The 26,421-nt window shown below is 38.4% G+C and overlaps 1 protein-coding gene across 1 annotated transcript in view; it reads right to left on the bottom strand.

Moving 5' to 3' along the window:
- The window catches only part of KCNK4 (potassium two pore domain channel subfamily K member 4), a 576,554-nt gene that overhangs the window by 64,894 nt on the left and 485,239 nt on the right, over positions 1 to 26,421 (bottom strand). The window contains exon 4 of the mRNA XM_044075806.1: positions 12,191 to 12,351. Within this exon, the coding sequence (XP_043931741.1) occupies positions 12,191 to 12,351 (161 nt within the window). The remainder of the gene's footprint in view (positions 1 to 12,190; positions 12,352 to 26,421) is intronic.

Genomic DNA, 26,421 nt, shown 5'->3' with positions numbered 1-26,421 from the left:
GACAGCATTGTCTTCTCGCCAACCACAATGTACAGATGGATGTGTTCCCACACACTTCAAGTGTGTGAGAACCTGAACACCACCAATGGGCAATGCCCTACATTAAAGGCCCAACATACCCCTGCCCCTTCCCCTCCTATCTTACCCCTCTGCTAACAGCTTCAAAGCTATATATCATAGTGGCTACCCATATGTCTGGGTGCCTAACCTTCCAATGCAGAGACTAATCCAGTGCCTTCTGCTTCCAAAACCTCCAATCATACCATAACCAAGTGTCCCCATCTACAGACGTTAAATTGTGAGAAAATAAGCTAAGAGTGGTTAAGGCCAATGTAACATCATTCTCCAACCAAATTGACATGTAGCCTAATACCCAATTTTCCCATGTTTTTGGTTGCAGCCTACCTAATCTCCTCCACCCAAGACCACTAAAGGCACCAGAAAAGATCTTTGTTATTTGCAGTCTCTGACTCCAACAAGCACTTAACCCCTTCCACATCAAATAACTCAAAGATATTGACATATTCCACCTACCAGATCTTTTCTTTAATCGAAGACAGTACATGAGGCATTAGAAAGACTGTCCCACTCCCTTGTCCCAGGGCCTGTGCAACTAACCAATCACCTGGCCAAATCCCAAAGTCCGACCCAACCTCATGTAGCCGTGACTCCATCCTGCCTACAGATAAAACCAAACTCCCCATAGGCAACCCTACATTATCCTGCCAGGTGAATGCAGCACCTTTAACCTGCCCCCCCTCACTAAACCTCTGCTGATTCTCCATGGCTCTTGCAGCTTCGACAGACTCCTGATGTGACTTGTCCCCACCTATCCTCGAACTATTCCCAAACCACACCAAGTCTAACAGACCTACATGAACTCCCAACAACATGTCATTACCTGCAGCTGTATCCTGTATTGTTCCAATGGCTGGAACGTCCACTGTGACAGCATCCCTCAACTGCCGTACCTGCTTCCCTCGGGCCACCGACCTGCTCTTCACCAGCTGCCTTTTCCTCTTCTGACTGGAATCACCAGGTTCTTCAGCCACCAGAGCATCACTGTTAGACAGTTCTCAGAATAGCTCCTCTGCCTGCGAAAAGATAGCCGCCCATCTCTGCCACAAACTCTGTACATCAGCCATCTGCCAAAAGTAAAGACAACAATAACACTAGGAGAAGGGCTGAGGAAAAAAAATAAAACTTATTTACACAAGACACTTTCTCTAATCCACCTGGCTAGTGGGAATAATACCAAGCTAAATGATGTTAAATCTGGTCTGCCCTGCAGCCAGAAATCATCTACCCCAAGCCTGTCTTACCTGACCTGGACTCCTCTCTATCTGTAACTGTACCTTTCTCTCTCGCTCTTTCACTCCCCCCATTTTTTTTTTTACTGTTTAAGTATGACGAATCAAACCATGCCTCATGTATTCCCAGACAGACTCCTTCCCTCATTTTGCAAACATACATACCTTTCTCCACAACCCTCCTATACCTGTCTTTTCCCTTTTCTTATAAATATATATGTATATATATATATATATATATATATATATATATATATATATATATATATATATATATATATATAGATAGATAGATATATATATGGATCTAGGACTCTTGAACAAAAGCCCTTTTAACCGAAACTAAAACGGCCAAACACATTTTAGAGAATGTGCTTTTCACTGAAAAAGCACCTTCACTAAAGTGTGAAAAAAACACAGAAATCATGTTTACGCAGGGAGTCAAGCCCCCCTGCACCCGCCATGTGGGGGGCTGTGCCCCCACCTCCTACTTTTATATTCTCACTGCGAGATCGCACTACAGTTTGAAAAAGGGAATATTCCCTTATCCCCATTGTGCTACGATCTCAGCAACATCCATTTCCCCACATTTTTCTCTTTTTTTTAGCACACTGTCACAAAAGTGCTTTTTCGGTGAAAAGCAGTTTCACGAAAGTGTGCTCGGCCGTTTCACTTTTGGTGAAAGAGTCATTCGGTAGACAGTACAGATCCTATATATATATATATATATATATATATATATATATATATATATATATACACAAAATCACAGCAGGGCTGAATGCATACAAGGAAGAAAGGCTCCAAAATAGGGATAGACCTCAAATACTGCTCCCACAAATGCACTCCACCCAAACATCCATAACAGGATCCATCCCAGTCATGCATCCTTCAGAAGAACACTATGCCTAAAACACAAATACATATCACTGCTAAGGTGTCATCGACTCATCCCAGTGACTGGCCATAAAACTACCACTACACAAAGACCAACCAAGCACATGATGAAAAGGTGGACACTCCATGAAAATCTGCACAGCCGAGAGACCTGGAAGCACAATAACATGGCTGTTGCATTCAACCCCTTCTTCCTTTCGTTCATTTTGTTCTTTTTTTTTAATCACTGCCTGTCAGCCCACTAAACCCAGGCACACCTCTTAACTGCCCTGAATCTTGCAGAATGTTCAGGTCCATGCCACACACTCCCAGTCTGTTCGTTACAAACTCTGTGATCCTCTGGAAAGCCACTGAGGATTGAAGTCACAAAATAAAGACACACATGTGAGCCCTACAGGGAAACCAGACAAATAACAGAATGCTCAGCTGTCCAGCAAAAGCCCAAGTCCACTCCCTCCCTCATGATGGTGAAGGACTCACCGCGCATACGCAATGCGCAACCGATATTCCTGTGCACCTCGAGGCTGGTAACATCGCTCCTGCCCTAGAGAGCAACAGAAAGACCTAATACTTAACCACTACCACCAGTGAGAATAAGAGAAATGCCTGCCAGCCTGCAACAATACTGCAGACACAAAAAATACTGTGATGACACAAATAAAGGAGGGCACAGTAACCAAAACTGAGCATTTTACCTGCAATCAGGGGAACATTGACCGTGCAACCAAAGGGGACACGAGAATGGCCGATCCCATAAGAAAACTATGCTAGAGACATTAAAACAATTTGCAAACAACACTAGCCCAAATCTCCCTTCAGACCAACAAAGTCATGTACAAAATCCTTGCAGAAGGACCAACTTTAAACCATACATCCATAAACCACATCAACCAATCTTAAGGAACTCCAACCACCAAGTATAGCGACCATATTCAATGAGCAACAAACAAGAATCAACATAATCGCACAAAGGAGATTAAAAAAAAACAGTAAGCTTTAATTCCTTTCCACCATACCTACCAATATTAACTCGAGGCCTAACTGCTGCAAAAGTACCTACTGGTCATCATGGGCATAATCCTTGCAGTAGCAAGATCATGCCTAAATCTGATCCTTTCCACAGCTACGCTCACGTAAGTCCCCTAAGCCCCACCCCACACCTACCTCACTTCCTCACAACTTCCCCCTTATTGAATTAACCTTTCCTTGCCCACAACTCTACTTAGACTCCTTCCCCTTCCTTCCCCTTCATCCTAGCCTTAAAATCTCTCCCCAACCCCATCCCAATTCTACCTACCTTAACCTCTTTCTTATCATCTCTGCATAACCCCTAAAACATTGAAGATGTCCCTGGACAAATTGGTTTGTTCCCAAACCTCATTTAATTTAAATGCATACACATGCAGATTGAATCCTACTTTATTGCAGACAGGATCGGGCATTGAATTTAATTTTATCAGACCATATAAATGTATCTAGTTTTATGGCATCAACTAATAAAACAATTAGTATTTTTGGACATCACATTACTATAACTAAAAAACTGACTATGCTAAGTATATGACAGGTCTATAGTCTTGTAATTTGGAGCTTGACACCAGTAAATTGCTGGTTATATTATAAATGTCTTTATTACTGCGGTGGTGGTGCTGTGGTAGCATTGTCACCTCATAGCAAGACGTTGTCCCGTTCGATTCTCAGCTAGAGCGTCTTCTGTGTGGAGGCATATGTGAATAGGGCATGCCTTCGTTGAAGGTTGTGCGACAGGGCTGGTAACCTGGTATGTAAAAATCCACTACCGATCATTAATGGACCATAGTTCCACTGTGGCGACCCCTAACCGGGAAAAGCCGAAAGACACAAACAAACCTATGCTATAAGCATTGTCTTTCTATATTCTATACTTTTGCAAATTCTGTACTATTTCTCTACAGTTTTATCTGATTGAAAGAAAACAGCATACTATGCATGTCTTAGCAACATTATATGTATTACCTAAGTCCATGATGATTCAGAAGGGTTCATCAATCAGTTTACTTACCTGACTAACAAAGAACAAACACACATACAGACAAAAATTAATTCATTAATCACATGGAAAATGAAGTAACATGTAAGAGTATATTGCAGCAAATATAGCGCTATCATTATGTAGTATTGCTCAAGAACAACACTACCACTGGATTCATTAATGAATAATGTCAATAAAGCACAAATCTCATGCTTTTATGTTACAGCATGCATCTAATAGATGTATTTAGAAAAATTAAGCAAAATAAATAGATTCTCAAGATCACATGAAAACAGCAGAGATAAATCAGAAATCAGACAAATGACACTGGGAAGCACATTACAGATGTAGAGCAAGCACATGAAGCACATTCCTTTACATTTCAGTATTTATCTCATGTAAATTGATTGAAAAACATGTATTTGTTATAATACAACTGAGTTTAGAATCTGAATAGCCATGCAAGGTATTATTTCATAAATATCCAGCTGTGAACAGCAGGCTCATCACTGTTAAACAACTAAAGCAGAAGCAACGTCCCGGAGCAAGAATAGTTTGCTTTCAAACTTCACATCAATAAAGTTTTGTCAGGAATATCTGAATCAGTCTAACGTGCTACATAACTGTTTGTGTGTGTATATAAACACACATACACAGAAACACACACATAGACCAAAACATATGCATTGTATTCATATACCTAACATATATATTTTATATACATACACATAAACACAGAAATAGATACATAGCTAGATATAGAGCTAAATCTAGACAGATGTATACAAGGAATCCGGCTTCCTTTGCATTGCAATTGCTGCTATTGCTTTGTATACTTAAAACTGTCTTAAAATAGCTTCTTTGCCATGTTAGTGTACAGACTCAGTATTTGTTTTTGTAGTGGTACTATAGAATCCCCCTTTTAGAGCAGGAAAATCAAACAGGACAGCATTCCAGCTTCTTTAGTGGCAAACAAAACTGTTCACAAATCCCAATAAAATCCCATCCCACAGGTTACAACTTTTCTGTCATCAGCTGCCCAGATTCTCACAGAATGTTTAGGTCCCTGCCCCACCCCACACACACTCCCGGTCTGTTCCTCACAAAATCTGCAATCCTCTGGAAAACCAGTGAGGACTAAAGTCACAAAATAACAAGACACACCTGAGCCTCATACCTTGTATTGCCCAGAAACCGCATGCTAACACAACTCCTGCAATTACAACAGCACCATTCAAAATCTGTCCCCACCCTCATGTCTCTAATCATTATTTTAAGCTTTATCCAGCTTTCTTATGCTAAGAGGTTGAAAGGTATGAACTCAGGGAAGGAACTGAACAATGACCGAGATGCATTAAACTGAAAGAGTGCAAGTAGTACTATTAGGGAAACCAGCCCAATAATTGACCACGCGTCTGCCCAGCAACAGCCCACCCCCATGATGGTGAAGGACTCACCATTCATGTGCATTGGTCACTAATATTCCTGTCATCAAAAATCATGATAAATACAATCAAGCCTTGTGCAGCTGCGTAACATGGATGTGTGCAGTACCATCTTGTAATTTTATTTGCTGCAATTAGTGCAATTAATCATGATGACATCAGTTGGCATGTACCAACTGACTGACTTACTGACCCCACGAATTGTCACTTTTGTGACTGATCAGCTGTATAAACTAACACTTGTTATAGTTTAGAATGACCCATGACATCTTCTCATCAGTAAATTATAAAATATAATTATATACTGTAACTCCAGATAGAAGCAAACTCCATACATCTATGGCATATCACTAAGTTTATGAGAAACACATAGATGAGTATTGTGGATAATACCATCCTGTAATGTAAAAATAGCACAGCAGTAACTGTGGGCTTTTGTAGCAAAGCTGGAAGCAATCAGTGTGGTAGGATTAAACAGAACATTGTCCCAAAAGGATCATGTTACATTAGTAACAGTAGGTTCAGAAAAGCTACAACAGACTTAGCATCTATTGATATTCCCTTTACTAGTGCTGTAGAACACATAGCTGATGTTATGCATGTTACATAACTATGTTACATGAATAGACATTTCTCTGAGAGCACCCCTGCATTACCAGGCTATAATTCATACCACACCTTTCGGCCACCTAACCCGGAACGAAGCACTAAAGGTGGAGGCGTGTCCATATTCATTAAGGATATCCACACCTCCAGGCTAGTTGCAGAGCATAATGCATCCAAGATTATCCAAGTGCAACTAACTCTGGGCAAGACCGCAATCCAAATTGTAGCTTGCTACAGATCCCCCACCATGCCCCAGGATTCCCACTCCTCATTTCTTCATACACTGGAAAGTATTAGGGTACAACCCAACACCCTAATAATGGGTGATTTCAACTACCCCACCATCAACTGGGAAAACTGCTCATGTACCAACTCTTTTGCTCAACGTTTTCTGGAATTCATAAATTCCAACGCCTTGGATCAACTTATTCACACCCCCACCAGGGGCAGCAATATCCTAGACCTAGTCATTACCAACATGGGCATCCGGTGTTCCACACCAGAGGTCAATTCCTCATTGGTCAGATCCGACCACAAGCTAATCATCCCAGACATCCACATCCCGTCCCCATCCCCATTAGGGAAACTACCGTAAAAAACTTCTCCAAAGCCATCTTCACACTTCTTAAGACAGAAGTGGCAAACTTCATGACACCCATGCAGACGGACAATAGAGGTACGACTTCTGAATCCTACACAAATGCACTTTATAAGCACTTACACGAGTGCATGGATCATGCTATCCCTAATAAAAACAAGATGCTATCCTCTAAAAAAAGGAAGCCAATCTGGTAGTCCTCTGCCATAAACAAACTCTACAACAGAAGAAAGAAACTGTTGCAAAAAAGAGTAAAATCCCATGACTGGAGGAACCTCAGTAAGAAGCTGAGATCCCTCATAAAATCCTCCAAAGTTAGTTATGAAAACAAAATTGCCACTGACTCTAAAGACAACCACAAAGCATTCTATAGTTATGTCAAGAATCTCAATGGCAACACTCAGATCTGCTCTGAGTTACAGCACAATGGCACTAAATAAACAGAACCAACTGATATTGCCAACATCCTGGCAGATAGGTTCAGTGCTAACTTTACCCCCCTCTCACCCCCTAGAGGGCCCATCTCTATACCGGAACAATGCAAAATTCCTGTAATCACGGCTGCACAGGTAAAAAAACACACACTCCAAAGCCAAGAACACAGCATCCATGGGAACTGACAATATCCCAGGCTGTGTTCTACATGAACTACAGAATGAACTGGCACCCTACCTAAGTACCATGTTCAATCACAGCCTCACCTCAGGCTTTGTGCCCACTGAATTGCGCACCGCAATGGTTATCCCTCTCCACTAAGGGGGAGGCACGACGGACCCTGAGTACTACTGCCCCATTAGCCTGATGAGCCTGGTCTGCAAGGCCATGGAATGTATCATCATGGAACTCATAAACAAAGACATTGGTAATCTCCAAACTCTGGACCCTACCCAGTTCGGATTTGTAAAAGGCAGATCATGTCTCCTAAACCTAATTGACTTCTATGAAGCAGTCACCAAAGCCATAGATTAGGGTAAGGTGGCTCACACAGCTTATCTAGATCTCACCAAGGATTTCAACACCATCCCCCACTCTGGAATTATAGATAAACTCACTAAACTTGGTATAAATCCCTATGTCACAAGATGCAAAAAAATGAAGAGATATTCCCTTTTGCTGCGGTGAACTGTCCAATAAATAATCCACAAACCAAAAGACAGCTGGTTCACCCAGGCTAACACTGTGCTGAAAAGCAAATAAACTGTCTGTGCAATCCAGTAATAAAAGTTCTGTTAAAATCCAGAATTTAATAAAAAGAATGAAATAAAACAAAATAAGAACAAAAATAATAAAAATGAAGTCCCTTGTCCAACGATAAGTGCTTTCGAATAGTTCTTCTTCAGATCGTAAGGGTGAACCAGCTGTCTTTTGGTTTATGTCACAAGATGGGTTGCCAACTGGCTCATGGACAGAACCCACATTGTGAAAGTAGCAGACTCCAAATCCGACTTCAAACCAGTGACAAGTGGAGTACCACAGGGTTTAGTCCTGAGTCCTCTACTTCTCTGAAGTACAGGCTAACACAGAAGGTCTTTGGCTAACAAATTTGAGATGACTGCAAACTATGAGCCATAACTGAAACTTCTAACGATGTGGACATACTACAAAAGGGCCTCACTGAGACAGATGCCTGGTGTCAAAGCCATGGCCTGAAGCTCAATGCCAAAAAGTGTATTGTCATCCCCTTTGGTAAAAACTTTGTACCCATGAACTACCACGTACCTGGTAGTCTACTTAATGCCAAAAATGTGATAAGACACCTTGGGACACAGGTGGACAGTAGTCTCTCCTTTGATAATCACATCACCACAGTGGTCAGGAAATCCTTCCACGTGGCTCACCTCATCACAAAAGGTTTCTCATCCAGAAAAAAAGAGGTCATTGTTCCCCTCTACTCATCACTCATTAGACCCATTATAGAGTACAGCGCCCCTTTTGGCATGTACCTCACAAGACATCTACAACAACTGGAAAGGCCACAGAAATACCTCATAAAGAGGATTACTGGCCTCAAACAGATGCCCTACACAGACCGTCTCAAAAAATCTCCAGCTTTACTCCATCACATATCGCCTACTCAGAGGTGATCTCTGCCTAACATACAAAGCTATGTCAAACCCAGAGCTGTTGGACATGCTCCACTTAAAGAAATCCCAATCCCTCTGAGCTACACGCTCTAGGGACCTAAACCTTGTCACCACAATAAACAGAACAAGCTGGAGGGATAGATTCCTGTCCCAGAGACTTCCCATACTCTGGAACAGACTACTTATCTATGTCAAATAGAGCTCCTCATTCGCACTCTTAGATGGGAAATAGGAAATTCACCCCAGGGATCACTTCTGTGGCTCTACTCGACAGGGGCACAGGAAAATAATTTTCTTGGGTGGCGAAAGCCAGGGTACATTTTTGGCTAGGCTTATATAGGCCCTAGGGCCAATAGCCTAGTACCTACCTATGAACCTATGATTAGCCTGGCAGAAAGTCACAGACAGTTTTATTTGCATTCTGCAAAGGTTTACACAATATGCACTTTTCATTGTTTGTATCATTAATATCCTTTTTGGTTTCAGATGCAAACAGATAAAGGATAAAGCCAATTAAGCAGGTATTGACGAACTGTGACAGATTTCTACTGTGTTTCTTTAATCAGTTTCACGCTTTTTATGGTTTAGTGCATGTGTTGCAAAAAAGAAAAATTACAAGTTAAAGGGACATAGCAGACAATATGGAGCACTGAAGCCATGTATTAATCATATGGTCTCACAGTTCAAGACAGGAATTTGTCCACTGAGAATACAAATACAATATATGGAGTACCATAATGACAGACTGCAGTACAAATTAATTTTAAGAAGAAAATAATTAAGCTAACAAATGAGGTATTTAACATGCATAGCTGAGAAATAGTTTTCTGTTTGTCAAAACTGCTATTGTACAACGGTGGAAAGCTAAGTTGAAATTAAAATCACACATGGAGTTTGAGTACTATTGCAATAACCAACAACGTGGGTGTGGTATATTGAAGACTACTCACTGTCGGTGTGGTGTAATCATGATGGTGAAGCCTGAGTGATTAACCAAAGCCAGCCGTGGGAAAATCTTCATTATACAACAACCCCCCATTAATATTCAAAAATGTGCACGCTGATTGGTCAGCGTGCACATTGTAAATCAGTTATAGTAATGGAAAAAAGGTCCGGTCGCCCGGACTTTTCCCATTACTATAACTCTTTTTTTAAGCAACGGAGAACGCAAGATCTCCGTTGCCTCATATTGTCTCGCTATGTTAAACGAGTTTAACATAGTGAGACAGCTTTAAAAAAAGCAATGGAGATTCTCCACTGCTTTTTTTAAAGCTGTCTCGCTATGTCAAACTCCTTTAACATAGCAAGTCAGTTTGTAAAAAGCAACGGAGATCTTGCTTTCTCCGTTGCTTTTTTCCAAACTGTCTCGCTATGTTAAATGGGTTTAACATAGCGAGACAGCTTTAAAAAAAACAAAGGAGATTCTCCGTTGCTTTTTTAAATTGTCTCGCTATGTTAAACCCATTTAATATAGCGAAACAGTTTGTAAAAAGCAACGGATATCTTGCATTCTCCGTTGCTTTTGCCCACAGCTCTGATGTAACTCGTAGGCATACGCAAGCACAGTACATCAGAACTGCCGCAGAATACCAGACAGCTGCGGAAGGGCAGCAAGGAGGCATTATACAATGCCATTATTTAAAAAAAGTAATTATTTTTTTTCTTAAATAATGTCATTGTATAATAGCAATAACTCATGCCTGGGTGTGGGTAATGCTGGATTTACCCATGGTTGGCTTTGTTTGGCCACTCGGGCTTCGCCCTCCTGACCAAACCACACCAATCATGGGTAAATCCAGCATTACCTACACCCAGGCGTGGGTTATTGCTATAGTATGCCACACCAGAGAGTCAGTTATTGCTATTATACAATGATATAATTTAACAAAAAAAGTTACTTACTTTCTTAAATAAGTCCACGTATGACAGCTCCATGGTGTTCTTCCACTTTTGCTGGATATCCTGCTGCCTTTTTTTTATGTACTGTGCATGCATATGGGACTTACATTGCCATGCTTACACAGTACATCAGTGCTTTGGAAAGGAAGCAACGATGAAAGGAAGATCTCAGTGCTCCCTTTCTTTTTTTTTTTTTTTTTTTTAAATAAGGAATAAGGCTGAAATTCGGATGCTTTAGAGGTACAACAGAGACAAGATGGAGAAAATACAAGGAAAATCAGGTACATTCCATTTGGTTTTGAATAATGTACGTGATTTTCCTAATATTTTCTCTGTGCTGTCTCTCTCGTACCTCAGTACTGTCCAGATTTCTAATTTTATTTGTTTATTTATTTTTTATTGTAAAGAAAACTTAAAAAGTTATAGCTTATAGTAATGGAAAAAAGTTCAGGTGACCAGACTTTTTTCCATTGGTATATGCTCCATTTACAAAGGGCACAGTGGTTGGACTGACCAATCAGCATGCTCGTTCTTGAATGTTAATGACCAGTCCTTCTACAACAGACAGTATTCTGTACAAAACTTCTAATGTACACATGGAAAATTAAGTTGCGCTAATGTTTCACCTTACCACATAATGCATAAATGTGGAAAACAAAAGTTACAGGCAGAATATTAAATGGTTTACTGTTAAAATGTAGAGTGCAAAATGAAGAAAATAACATCTCAGTATCAGTGACAGGAAGGCATTACACTGAAGGGAAAAGGATCGGACAATGGCATATGCCACTGAATTTATCCAGTACAATCAGTGGAAACATTTGGTGAACAAAATTATATGAAACTGATATTACTCTGTAAGATGTAGTACAAGCAGAAGGTTTATTACACAAAATAAACAGCAGAACTTGAAGTAGGTGACAAAGGAACACACCAAGAAGAGAAACAGTTAACAATAGATGCTCGGAAATACATGCTATGCATCCAAATAGAACACTGTGATCAATTGCAGTAGATTGTGTAATTAAATTTGCTTCCTAAGACAGACTTGCTTTACTTATAATGAAATTTATGTTTCTGGACCATTTATAAAAGTCATTTTATGTTAAGCTTAAGGAGGTATGCACTTGTGCAGGAACAAAGAGCTAAGCAGTTTTTCATTTGTAGCAAAGGAAGAAGTATGTTGGCTGGGAGAGCAAATCAGTAGCATTAAAAAGGCTTGAATTTTGTGAAATGGAATGATATACAAATCATTATTTAATATATAAAGTTACAGCTGCATACAGTACAATAAATGTGCTTTACCTTACTTCTGAAAACAGCAACAAGTAATAACTTACAAGGAAGATGTCTTCAATTTTTCCTATTCCTTTTCTCAATGTAGACCCTAGCTGATCTCCAACACCTGCTAGAAGCATACCAAAGAGAGGGATTCCTACGAGGGCATAGAAAATGCAAAACAGGCGACCACCTTCTGTTTTAGGAGAAATGTTTCCAAATCCTAGTTAGGAAAAAAATAGTGCTATATAAGTGAACTAGTTGAATCTATTTGTGTTTTCATTTACTATGAGTTTTGACAAAGGATAGCCTGTTGATATGCTTACTTGCTTTATGGACATGCAGACGCTTTCGCATTGTGAAACTAAGCTCAGTGCAAAAGCTAACATCAAGCAAATTCTAACAATCTATTTATGTTTGACCATAACATTGTGTTTCTAAAATCTGTATTTTACAGGCAGTGAAATGCATTACTATGTATGTCTGATTCAAGAGACAGCTGGTGTATAGTGTTAGGTGCATCTGGTATTAACACTTTTCATGAGGTTATACTGCTGTGCTTCACACATGACAAATAGTGAAAACATAGCCAAAAGTTTATGTGTATGGTGAGGTACACAATCACTAACACATTCAAAGGAAACACTTTGTCTGTATATATTCTTTAAGGTATTTGTTTTTCATCTATACAATCCAAACTAGCAACACAAGAAAACATGAATACTAATAATTTAATTGGTGACATTTAGAATACATCCCATATGACATACAAATAAACCACTAAAATGATGAACTCCAAAAGTTTATTCAGCATTTATGAACGTTAGTATTTTCCACAAATGCAATTTATAATTGTCTTTACATGCAATTTTATAAATGCATTTAATTCTCAAACAGCATATTTGGATAGGCTAACAATATACTGCAAAACTGTACAAGCTTTTTTTCTGAAATATATTTTTCCACAAAAAAATTTCACATTTGGACTCATAACTGCCCTCTTCACTGTATACAAGATGCACAATAAAGAAATTGCAACTGCAGTACTAATGGATGCAACTTACCATTTGCAAACAAAATTGAACATTAATCAATGCGTGCTTATTGTTTCTCACATTAAAATCTATATATCAGTATATCATATACCATGTCATACATGGAATGCTCATCAGAATGGGGTGTAGGTGGGAGGCAGGATTCATATCACAACAGCCTGTGTATTCTGTAAGGTAACAGCATTGTAAGTGATCAGCCAAGGTACATCACCTAGAGCAGAGCAAAGGTATGTCAACATCACCTGTGACACGACCCAAAGTTTATCAGCAACCTAGTAGCTGATAATGTTCAAGTCCTTTACATGCATTAGAAAGAGGGATAAAAAAAAATTATCATCATGGAGCCCATAGATCCATTCCCTCACATTATACAATGGTACAGCTCAGATGTCCCCTCTTTTACAAAATACACTGTGCTTATACCACTGCAACATATGAAGGCAAACTGACAGCAATGAGGAAGCCTCTCCAAAGGGGTGCTAAACCTAGAATTATATTTAAGAGACGTATTAATCTGAAAGCCATGCTGGAGCAGAAGAGAGTGGACAATACTAGGATTAAAGGAATGTTCAAATGTGAAAACTGCCCCTACTGACAGCTTGTGAGCACAGGACTCTCTTTTGAAATCAAGAATATGAGATTTTCATGCAAGGGTAGATATAACTGCATTATATATCTGGCCCAGTGCAAAATGTGTCCTGTCTTTTATACAGGAAAATCTGACAGAAGACTAAGAGACAGAATGTACGAACACCTTTATGCTGTCAGGAATAAAAGGATAGAGGATGCATTGGCTAAACACATTATCAATTCACCAGAACACGTCTTTGAATTCAGGGTTATTGATACAGCTGACCCAAATATTAGAGGTGGTCCCACCTCTCTGAGATTGGAGAAATGTGAATTGTTGTGACAGCTAAGATGTGATGCATTTAGATATCCAGGAATTAATGAAATGTGCTCCATAGCATGCATACTTAAATTGAGGAGCCTTATAACACAAAGGTTTAATTTCCCATGGTATTTTTTCAGACTCTAAGATTGTTCACTTTATGTATTCATCCATTTTTCATAGTTTACAATATGTTTATATCTAAATCAATTAATTTTAACATCTTAATGATTTATAGGAATGCTTTTAACATATTTATTCACTTCTGAACAGGATTTTGTACATATGTATTGTTATGACAATTCAGTCCTTTGTCTGTCATTACACTTTTCATCTTTTGTCTCTGTTATTTTCATTTGTTGTCATTTGTATCCAATTTTTTATCTAATTTATTAATACTCATTCATCTTTCAGTCTTATAAGTGTTATTTAACATATTTTTTCAGGTGCTATTGGCTGCTGTTTTCTAATATAATATAATTTTCTAATACACTTCTAGTGTATTTTCAAATTAATTCATTTAATTAATCAATTTAAATTCAAATTAATCAAAGTAGTTAACGCTTAATTGACCATGTAATAGAGCTCATTAGATTTGCATTTTGTGAGAGTGTATAAGGTCTTACTTTCAGTAGTGTCTTGTCTGAGAAAGTACAGGTACTATCCTGTACGAAAGCACTTATTCGTGAATAATTTTTTTTTGGAATATACCCAGGTCGTGTACATACTTCTTTGTTATTTTCCAAGTTTGTCCTGTGTTTTCAAGATTCTACTTTAGTCTGCAATGAATAGGGTGCCACGAAGCCGCATGAAATTAAAAAAAAAATTAATGGAATATGCAACTGGCATAATGGATCTTAATGATTTGGCCGGGGATCATTTTTTGTTAGATTTTTCTGAAGTTGTAAAACTGTGCATGAAATATAGGCAAAATGATAGTGAATACTGAATGGTATGTCAAATTGTGGTGTAGGTAAACCCACTGTAAATTTACTGTGGAAGTGCCCCATGCAAATGTATCAGCGCATCTATCCCATCTAAAGCAGGAGTAGCCCTCCATGAAGAATATTTAATACTGAACTGGTATGAGGTTCAACGGTTTATGACCAGAAGGAAACTCCCCTTCTGCCAAACTCCTAGCTATGATAGCAGCATAAGACATTGCATTTCAATGTGCCTTTTGTTAAAATTGGGCTTGAAACTTGGCAATAGACAATTAAAACAGACTTTTTGAAAAATCATGCAATGCCATAGTATTTAGTGATTTTAGTGTGACCTTTAGCACCACAAATTATTAATAGATATGCCACAAATAAAGGTCCATAGCAGCTGGGAAATCAGATACTGCATTGCATATAACTAGACCAGCATACATTCCAGCCCTGAAAAGCAGTAGATACAGCAATAACAGAACTATGATGGATTTTCCAACATACTGTTTCAGATTTGGTGGGGGTCTAGAAATATATTATAATCTGTATTTATGCTGACCATATAGTGCTGCAGTTTTCTGACATCATGTGAAGTTTCATTTTTATTGCGCGTGGTGGACACGCACATGTTTTTTTTTTTTTTTTATTTGGGGTATCTTCATTTACCCTTTCACACAATTTTCTGAATCCTCTTCATCAGATGTGATTTTTGAAGATATCTAGTACACAGAAAACAATACATGACCAACATACTACTGGCAACTATACTTTTAAGAAACAGGACAACACACATCTTACACTCCCTTTTGGTAAAACAAAAATAACCTTATGTGATAGAATTCTGTGATATTTTGTGATACAGTTCATTAAAGTCTACAGATGTTACACTTTCTTTTTGAAAATATAGTGATATTTTCCATCATTGTTGTTAGTCTCTTTTTAAAACTTGTATTTCTGAGTAGTACCTCACATTCCTACTGGAAGTGGGAAGAGTTATGTGCTATTTTGTATTCATATTTTATGCTCATTACACATCCAGGTTTTTAGCTGGAAGTTCTTATCATTCAAGGGTCTTGGTTCCAATTTCCAGTGTCTACAGGTTGAGAAGTGTGGGAGGGAGAAATGAACAAATCAAGACCAGATGTCCTTCCCAAGATATGTCAGTCTTCCCCTATAGGAAAGTGACTTGGGAAAAACTTACCTTGAGCATCACAGAAAGTTGAAAGGTCATCTTACTCAGTACATACCAGCACTTTCAATGTGTCCACGCAGAGATATATTCGTACATCATCTATATCACATATGCATTACAAAAGACTAAAGATTAAACAATACATAAATATACTCTGCTTTACATGGACAGCCAGATATCTAGATCTTACTCTTTTCTTAAACATAAAAATAAAATAAATAAAAAGCCATATAAATGCCTTGCCTTGTCAAAAGGAAGCACTACCACTTGGTGAACTTGGATTACACCTACAGTAAGCACAATAAATGCTGATAGCTTGGATCTTTGTGGCCAGCGGCTTGAAGTTCAGCCTTTTGGATGGAGTCCTTGACTAGACATAAAAAACATGTGTTGCAGTTTGGGTGAAGAAAAGGGCACTAATGGGGGCCAAAGCGCAATAATTTAAGCCGTAAGAAAACAAGGATATTTGGTTAAATCCAGAGTAACTTCTGAGGCTGAATTATTGTAATTTGTTAGCTATAGATGCAAAATAGGGACTGTGTGAGTCAGCGACTCTGATCTACGTCTGCTGTGTGAGAGAATGTATTGAAACGATACAAAGGAGCAAAGGAGGATTAGTCTCTGTCAAGTGGGAAAGCAGACCTTAGAACAAGAAGGTTACAGTGCTCCCGTGTATAATCTGAGGTACATAATGATTTCTGCATCTGTAAAAATCATATTCATATAGTGCATTTTCTGCAAGGATCTTTTGTATATACAAATATTGTTCATAGGCTGGCAATGTCAATAGGTTCTGCCAGTTTGGACCATTATACCAACAAGCACAAGTGAATATCTGCTCCTATGACGACACATATGGTGATGGATAACTGAGGAAAGTTTGGAAGCAAATCACCCTGGAGGTGGTGTGTAGTTCTTCCAACATATGAAGGATGTGTTGTATGGATTGGGTTTACCAGGATATTATAGGCCACTAGTTCAACTGCCACCCTGTCCATAAAGTCACTGGATATTTGCTAACAATTTAAAAGTCACGTGGGTTTCTCCAAAATAATGTTGCAGATTGTAGCAAACTGTTGCATAAATATAATATTATTAGGATTCAAAGAAGTGCATGCATAACTGAAAAAAATAAAATGATAAGGAAAATGGAAAAATAAACATTTATTATAGCAAAAGGGCTATATCAGAGACAAAGTCTAAATGAAAAAAACTACACATCACTCATTAATAAATTGTAACATACTCCAAAAACAAACCAATGAGCACATTGGATCAGAAGGAAAAATCTACTATCTATTTAAAGATAGTCCCAAACATGAAAAGACTGGGTTCATCAACAAAATGCCATTCTTCACTATATTGTAAATGACACTCTATGCTTTCCAACTTAAATAACTTATGGGATATGCATATGCTTAAAAAAGTAAGTTGTGTGATTTCAAAAATGAATGACAGCAAATAAATAAATAAATATTGAACAGTGATTGCCAGGTTGAATAAGCACATTTCATTGAAAACATCGTCCATAATTACAGCCCTCAAAAATGATACCGTTACAAAAATGAAATTATTTTGTTTGAATGAAATAAATTATAGAAGTGCATGTATGCATGTACATATGTATACCTCCAAAATGCTGTAACAATATCTAGTGAGTACCCGTGGTAAAAATATAATCAGAAGAAAAATGAATACTAAATACCCATGTGCATCACTGCAATATTGTAAATTCCACACAAAAATATTAATATATACTTGATAAATGACTAAAATTAAAAGGGCGGCCACGTGGCGTAGCTGTTAGCGCTATCACCTCACAACAAGAGGTTCCCTGGTTTGATCCTCGGCTGGGGTGCCTTCTGTGCGGAGTCTGCATGTCCTCCCTGTGGTTGCATGGGTTGCCTCCGGGTGCTCCGGTTTCCTCCCACATCTCAAAGACATGCTGTAGTTGGATTGGACACTCTAAATTGGCCCTAGGTGTGAGTGCGTATGTGTGCCTTCTGTGGAAGGTTGGGTGCCGGGCTGACAACTCGACACCATAAAACTTCACTGCCAATCATGAGCAGACATGTGATCCACTGTGGCGACCCCTAACCGGGAAAAGCTGAAAGAAGAAGAAGAAGAAATGACTAACATTAAAAATTATGCATTTATATATTTCTTTAAACAGTTCAAAAGAAACCAGCTCAAAATAAATAAATCACAAACCCTAACCATTCCAGTGGTATTAAGAGATAAAGCCCTGACTATGGCCCAAGTGACCTAGGTTTGATCAGTGGCCCATGTGACTGATGGAGTAGCAGGGACGGATGAGCATTCCCACCCTAGAGAAGATGGCAGTGATGTGGGACTCTCCTCCATCGATTCCTCATTGAGGCTGTGGATTTCACATGGTAAGGGAGCATAGTCCAATGAGGATGCAGAGTGAACATGGCTGAGCTGCTGTGAAGGTGAGGTGATACCCTGCAATGTCCTCCTTGCATGTCTGCCCCTTGCATGTTACCACTAGCACTGAAAGGGGTGAGGGGAAATGGGTAAGTAATATGAAATGCCACCTGGATGAGGGAATGACAATACTGACACCTAGGACATCCTTAGGATCTTTGCTGGCCCCAGCAAAAATCAGTGATAGGCTGGGTTAAACTGGAATAACATGCAGACTATAAGCCACGGTGGTACAGCAGTAGCATTCTTGCCTCACAGCAATAGGTTCTCCTGTTCGATTCTCGGCTGGAGTTCCTTCTGTGTGGAGTCTGCATGTCCTCCCCACAGTCGACTGGCCTCCAAAAGACATGCTTGAATGGACGTGCCTTTGCTGAAGGTTGGTCGTCGGGCTGGCAACTCTGCACCATAAAAATCGACTGCCAATCATTAGCGGACCGGAGTTCCGCTGTGGCGACCCCTAAACGGGAAAAGCCGAAAAGACAAACAAACAAACTCAGTGATGGATGTGTGGCACTGGGATAGCACTCCAAATGAAGGAAGGGGCCCTAAAACAAATTATAAACCATGTAAAATGAATTATTAAAACTAGAATTCATTGTTTAATCAGTTAACAAACAATCCTCCTGATTTTACCATCCACAAACATTCTTTGTGTTTCAATCTCTCATGTATAAAATTTGTGTTGTCTTATTTTTCAAAGCATTTATCAATTCCAGTAAATGTAAATAGGTACATGCAGTGATGTGTGTTTATATAATACATCTCTCAACTTCCTGCACCTAGTATCACTGTGATGTTCCATAATGAATAGTTGAGAGTTAATGATGTCTGACAAATACAAAACATTCCACGTATGTAGCTTTCAAGATAAATAACCCAGTCAGTTTCACAAGTTATAAGAACCCATATTTCAAAACATTTATTGGTGTTATAGGTAGTAAAACTATTTGTTTGAGTACTATATGTAAACAAAATTACATTAGCCACATGAAAAAAAACATTCCTTTAGTGTATTAGATGTAGACATAGTTTGTGTTGAATTTCTATGTGACCCTTGTATTTGGCCTGAGTCTTTACTCCTACAATATCTAATATTATATGTCTCAGGCAGCACTGAGCTGAGATAGCATTTATGTAATATGTGCCAAAAAGACTGCGCCACTGACTTGACTTTCTTTATATCACTTCCATATGTTGTTATAAATGTGGGTGTATTGATGCAGCATTCTTGCTGTTCATATTCCACTCTGGTTTTAGGCATCAAATCTACCTTAGTTTTAACTTTTCCAACAATTCAATATATCCCGTCTGATGAAATATACAATATAAAGATACCCTTGATAACACTGATAATCCTGGTCTGAAGAACATATACGGCATACACACAAACTAGGATTTAGGAATATTGTTTGTGGTCATATACAGAAGATGATAATAAAATGCCAATAATAAGGATGTTTTTAGAAAATTATTTATGCTTTAAAGAATCCAGTATAGTACCACTGACAGAGGTCATATACAGCAATGTTTAAAAAGTTAATAGTGAACAGTTCAACACATGAGGTGAAATGTACTTTATATCTAGCATGGTTGATATAAGAATATTATCAAGGAAAAGATTGTTACCACTGCTATAAATATAAATGTGTCCAAAGTATCTCACATAAATATATCAGCATAGATCAGGGTAAAGGATACCCCTACTGATGTCTCATTTAACTCTACATAATAGTAAACATGTTTTTTCACTAAGCACCAGTTCTGTAAATTGTATCATAAAGTTGTTGACCTCAAAGGCATAAACGTCTACTGAGGCAAGCTAGTATATCTCAGACCTTGTAATCCTAGTTCATATGCAGAGTTAGTATGTAAAGATTGTACATCCAATATACATAATATATCTGAAGGTCAGACATCATTTGTAAAAACTGAGTGGTGTCCTTTATTCTAGATGTAACTCAAACCAGAAGTGGTTTCCAACAAAGTTCCAAAAAATATGAAAGGGTTTCATTCAAAAAGCCAGTACCAGAAATCACTGAACTCCCTTGAGCATTATCTGTTTCCCTATTATGCCGGCGCAGACGCAGGTTGTCGAATTCGTCTTTGTCCAACAGTAAAGCACGAAAAGGCAAAATAGCAAAGTGGCATTTCAGCAAATTCTTCCCCTGGAAAATAATTCATTTGGCCGCTTTTGCTACTTTGCCTTTTCGTCACTGTAGTGCGATCTTGGAGTTGGTATATTTAAGCACAGGGGGTGTGGGGGGCACAGCCCCCCTACATTAAGTAATGTTTTACTGTTTTTTTTTTTTCCTGAACAGCGATTGTTTTCCATTGGAAAATAATCACTGTTCTGAAGTTTCAACGTTGTAAGCTTTCGCTTACATGGGGTTGATTATCTGTCGTTCGCTCTTCTGAGCGTGCGATATGATAATATAGACCCGATTATCTAAATGCATACTTTTGCAATGCACTGTCTTTGGCTTAGTGCCTTAGAAATAACATTACCTAATAAGGCAAAAGTGCTTAAATCTCTAGTTAGAAGCAGGGTGTGGAGTCATAGCTTAACTTGAAATAGTAATTAATATCAGATAATTGCTGTAATGCTTCCTGAACCTGATTATTCATATTTTCATGCAAAACCATCACTATCCATCCTTTGTCTGAATGAATAGTAATCCATTATTTGTTGTCCCTCAATTGTTAAATAGCAGACCTTTGTAATTTGTTATTATTATAGCTTTGTAGTCTGAATAAAGACACCAATTTTGTATGTAGTTCATTCATTACAGTAGTTTCAAATGCATGATGAATGGGATGGTAGGAGGGTGTTAAAGTAGATTCATGAGACAAACTGTACCAAAGGTTTCATAATGTGAGATGGTTTATTTTTAAGCCATAACTTTTAAGTTTAGAAAGTCCACAAAAATATTTTAATTCAAGCGCAAATTAAAATGCCGTAGTAAAGCACGAGGGACTGAAACAAACCTTTATTCAATTTTTTTTTGTATATCACTAATATGTAAGCCATGTTTAAAACCAAATGTTGATGTTCCTTTATATAGTCTTGAGTCCTGGCATTCAAAAAGAGTTATGAAAGTCTTCCCTATGTGTCCAGTGCTTATGTCCGCCTCTGCAGTATCTAGTATGAGGAGTCACAGGCATAGCCTAGAAGCTATTTAATTTAGAAGGCATGAAATATTTTTGCAGATAACACGATGAAGCTGACTTTTTATTAACAAAACCAGTTTTTGCTGTTTGCGACTGTCTTCCAATAACTGGATTTCTCGATCTGGCCTGATGTGCTGCTTGGTTTTGTTCTGGATTCATTGCTTTTTATCTTAGTACAGGACTAGTGTTAGACAGCTACATGCACAGTAACTTATTGCTAGTAAGAAAGGTCTTCAATTATTACAAACAGAAAAAAAAATGTTAAATGACTGATATTTTGGAGTCATGTCAACTCACTGACTAAATATAAATTTAGTAAGGTATATTCAGTCAAAATCAATGAAAACCTTGTTCAGTGATATAAAAAAAAATTTTCAGAGAACAAGTTCCCTGCCCCCCACACCTCCCATGTTGGGGGAAGATCCCACATTCCTCAACTAATACATATTAAACTCCAGGCCACAAAGTGGCAAAAATGGTCAAAATCAACAAGGAGTGAAACTGGTTTTCAACAATATTAACAAAAAAATTTGCAGTATAGTTGTGATATTCCCAGTATTTTTACCTGTTTGATTCATAATGCTTTTAAGCAACAATTTGAATTGGTTTATGCAGTACATTTTTTTTATATCAAGAAATGAGGTATACTTATTCATTCTGTCGGTAGTTTCTGACACCTGTTTATCCTATTTAGGATTGTGCAAAAACTGGTGTCTGCCAACTAGAAACGAGTATACAGCATGTTTACTTGATTACACACACACACACACACACACACACACACACACACACACACACACATATATATATTTATGTATATCTAGATATATCTATATCTCTCTCTCTATATATATATATATATATATATATATATATATATATATATATATATATATATATATATATATATGGGTTCACTTTATAACATCAAAATACTGAAATGTCGAATTTCAGTATCTCGAAGCTATAAAGTTGAATGTTTGAAATAGCGAACGTTCATAATCACGAATTTCACATGTCGAATATATGTCGAATTCGCGGCTATGAAGTTGCACTACGTAATGTCCGGGTTTGTGTTTTGGTTGTGCGCGGTGCCGTGTGTGGATGTAGGTGTTATGTCAGGTAAGTGAGTGTTTTGTAAGGGTTTTGAGTGGGAGTTAGAGTGTGTGTGAGGGATTGGAGAATGTGCGTGTGTGAGTGAGCTTTTGTGTTGTGTTTGTGCGATCTTGGAGTTAGTATATATAAGTAGGGGGGTGTGGGGGGTGCAGACCCCCACATGGGGGGTGCAGGGGGTCTTGCCCCCCTGCTTATGTGTGTGTGAGTTGCGTATGTGTGTTTTTTTTGTTTATGTTGTGATGTGGGTGTTGTGTTGTATGTTTAGTGTAGTGTGTGTGGTGTTTTCAGTTATGTGGTTTCGCGGTTTTTGTTTGTCGGTGTTTTGTGGATTCGGTTTTATAGTCTTGAGATACTGAAATTCGATATTTCAGCATTTCGAGGTTATAAAGTTAATCCATATATATATAAATATATATATATATATATATATAACAATCTTTTGGTCATGGAAACTTTGCATAAGGAAATTGTAGAACTTAATTCCAGATTGGAAGCAGATGTACTGCATTCTGTTCAAGATTCTAGGGTAAATTATTGTAATATCTTTAAAGACGTGGAAAAGATGACAGAAAAAAACAAAAGGAGGAAAATTAATAAGTTGCAGAGGGATAAGAAAGATTATCAAAGTGGGAAAGCTTATTCAGCTTTTCTACCTAAACATCCCAATTTTGAGTATAGGTCCCAGAACAGTTTAACAAGAGAAATCTGTTGGTGTGTTGGATTACTAAAGGACTCATTTTATATTACTCCTGCAGCTTGGTGGATTTTTGGATTTTCTTGGTGACCAGTGTGCCTAACTGAGTATATTCTTGGTGATTTGTGATTTTTTACTCAGTTATTTTCCACCTTTTTGCTTTTTTGGTGTTTTATTGGTGGATATGGCTAGATCTGGTGGTCGAGGAAACAGCTCGCAAAGGGGAAGTGAGTGCTCTCTTTTGGGAGAGCTTACCAAGTTGATTGCCTTGTTTTCACAGGAGGACAGCTTTTCTGGTACTCCAGAGGATTCTATTCCTTGCGGACAAGCTGTTAGAAGGGAAGTGACATCATTTCCCTCTTTTCTGGCTTTCCAGGCTTCTGGAAGTGGCATGGTCGATGGATTATTGAGTGGAGACCAGGATAATGCTCCTCTGGTTAATTCTGAAGGGCTTGGGGACAATGGAACAACTGTTTATGGTCCTGAAGCAAGGAATTTGATCCATGGATTGGATGTTTTGGTGGCCAATTTTGATTTCAATAACTGGTTAACATGGGGTGTTTCTTTATCCACTACACAAACCCCCCAACAGGAACGACTTACATATCAAGGTACTGTTTATTCTTTAAAAGAAAAACTGATTAAATACAAGTTGTTGACTTTGAACAACTGGTTTTTGGAGCAGTGTTTGGAGAGAAAGTATGTCCCTAAGGGCTTAAGACTTACTAAATTCTCTAACAATGTGGTTGAAGGGACAGCTTTCTTTAATGACTTAGTGGAAATTTTTAATGAATGTGGTCTTGCTGTTTTACATGTTATTGTTAAAAACAATCTTTTGGTCATGGAAACTTTGCATAAGGAAATTGTAGAACTTAATTCCAGATAGGAAGCAGATGTATTGCATTCTGTTCAAGATTCTAGGGTAAAATATTGTAATATGTTTAAAGATGTGGAAAAGACAGAAAAAAAACAAAAAGAGGAAAATGAATAAGTTGCAGAGGGATAAGATAGATTATCAAAGTGGGAAAGCTTATTCAGCTTTTCTACCTAAACGTCCCAATTTTGAGTATAGGTCCCAGAAAGTTTAACAGGAGAAATCTGTTGGTGTGTTGGATTATTAAAGGACTCATTTTATATTACTCCTGCAGTCTGGTAGATTTTTGGATTTTCTTGGTGACCCGTGTGCCTAACTGAGTATATTCTAGGTGATTTGTGATTTTTTACTCAGTTATTTTCCACCTTTTTGCTTTCTTAGTCTTTCTGAGGCCATTTCACTGTAAATGTCTTGTACAAGCTGTTGTGGGTAATGTCTGTTGAAGAACATTTGAGACAGAAACTCACATTCTGCACGAAAGATTTCTTCATCACTGATAATTCTCAAAAGTATGATAAACTGTCCCTGACATTTTTCTTAACAAAAAAAGGATGTTGACTATTAAAGTCTAAGAAGTTGTTTCTGTAGATGTTTTTTTCTAAACACGTTGGAACTGAGTGTGTCAGAATTTTTATTCACTGATAAAGTGATGTCTTAGAAAGAGACTTCTGATCCGCAGCCAGAACCTACAAAGTCCACATAGGAAATGCAGTTGGAAAGAACATCAGTAAAAATGTCCAGATCAGTTTTAGACTCTTCCCATACAAAAAAAATGTCTCAATAGTATGCCTATAGAGGTGAATACAGGTGAAGCCGGGAAGAAAAATGGGAGTCTCCAACTCCCATGTGCTTAACACCAGGTTAGCGAAAGCCGGGGCCGTTTTAGACCCCATTGCTACACGTTTGACCTGTTGGTGTGTCTTTTTATTAAAATAAAAAGATTGTTTTTCAAAACTGCTGTTGTTGGAGTGTTAACTCTACTCTTCGTGAACCCTGCGTACTTAAGAAGAAAAAACTCCAAGACTTTAAGTCCTTCTCAGTGGGGTATGTTAGTGTATAGAACAACAATATTCACCATAACCAGGGTGCATTTGGAGAAATCAATCCTAGATTTGTAAATTTCATCCAGGAAACCCCAGGAGTCTTTACTTACTTTCCTCACTTGCTTAAAGAAAAACAGCTCTTATACTCTCTTTCCTCACTTGTCTAGAGGAAAGTATTTTTTTATTCAGGCATGTCCAAGGGTCAGCTCCCAGTATTCTTTCCTGTCTATCTGATGAATCTGGGCATCTTGGGGCAATGTAGCAATTGCCTCATGTACACAGACAACCCTCTCTTCCTACCACCCAACACCACAACATATGAGAGATGCACTCATCTAGCCAAACTGGAGGTAAAGCTCTCTCCAACCAAGACTGAACTTGACAGTCAAGAGGAGAAGGTAAACACTTGCACCACACCACACTCATCACATAGTCCCACTAAACCTACATCACCAAAATCCACACATAGAAACACAAAAACATCCACGGAGGCTCTCAATAATAATCTGCTCAAGCAACAGAGACCTCCAAAGCAGAACGACAAGCAACCTCCAGACCCCAACTTAACCCAAATGACACATAGCCCACAGATTCAGTGTGCCAATAAACACAGCCCATAGGGCAAAACAACATACCCAACACACTAGTTATAGGTGACTCTATAGTCAGGCACACTGATGTCCCACTCACCAGCTAAATAAGAAGAAGGTTACTGTCAGCTGCCTGTTGGGTACCAGGATCTGCCACATAACCCATGCACTCAGGTCACTCCACAACAAGTACAAATATGACTCTGTCATTGTCCATGTTGGTGTGAATGACCTGAAACGTGCCTCCCTGGAATACAAGAAAAGAGACACAGAAGAGCTGTCCAATCTT

Source organism: Protopterus annectens, chromosome 6.part1 (genome assembly GCF_019279795.1).
Source record: "Protopterus annectens isolate FY-2018-M chromosome 6.part1, PAN1.0, whole genome shotgun sequence".
Taxonomy (NCBI): domain Eukaryota; kingdom Metazoa; phylum Chordata; order Ceratodontiformes; family Protopteridae; genus Protopterus; species Protopterus annectens.
Note: the sequence above shows the minus strand (reverse complement) of the source record. Positions and strands in the feature narration are given on the sequence as shown.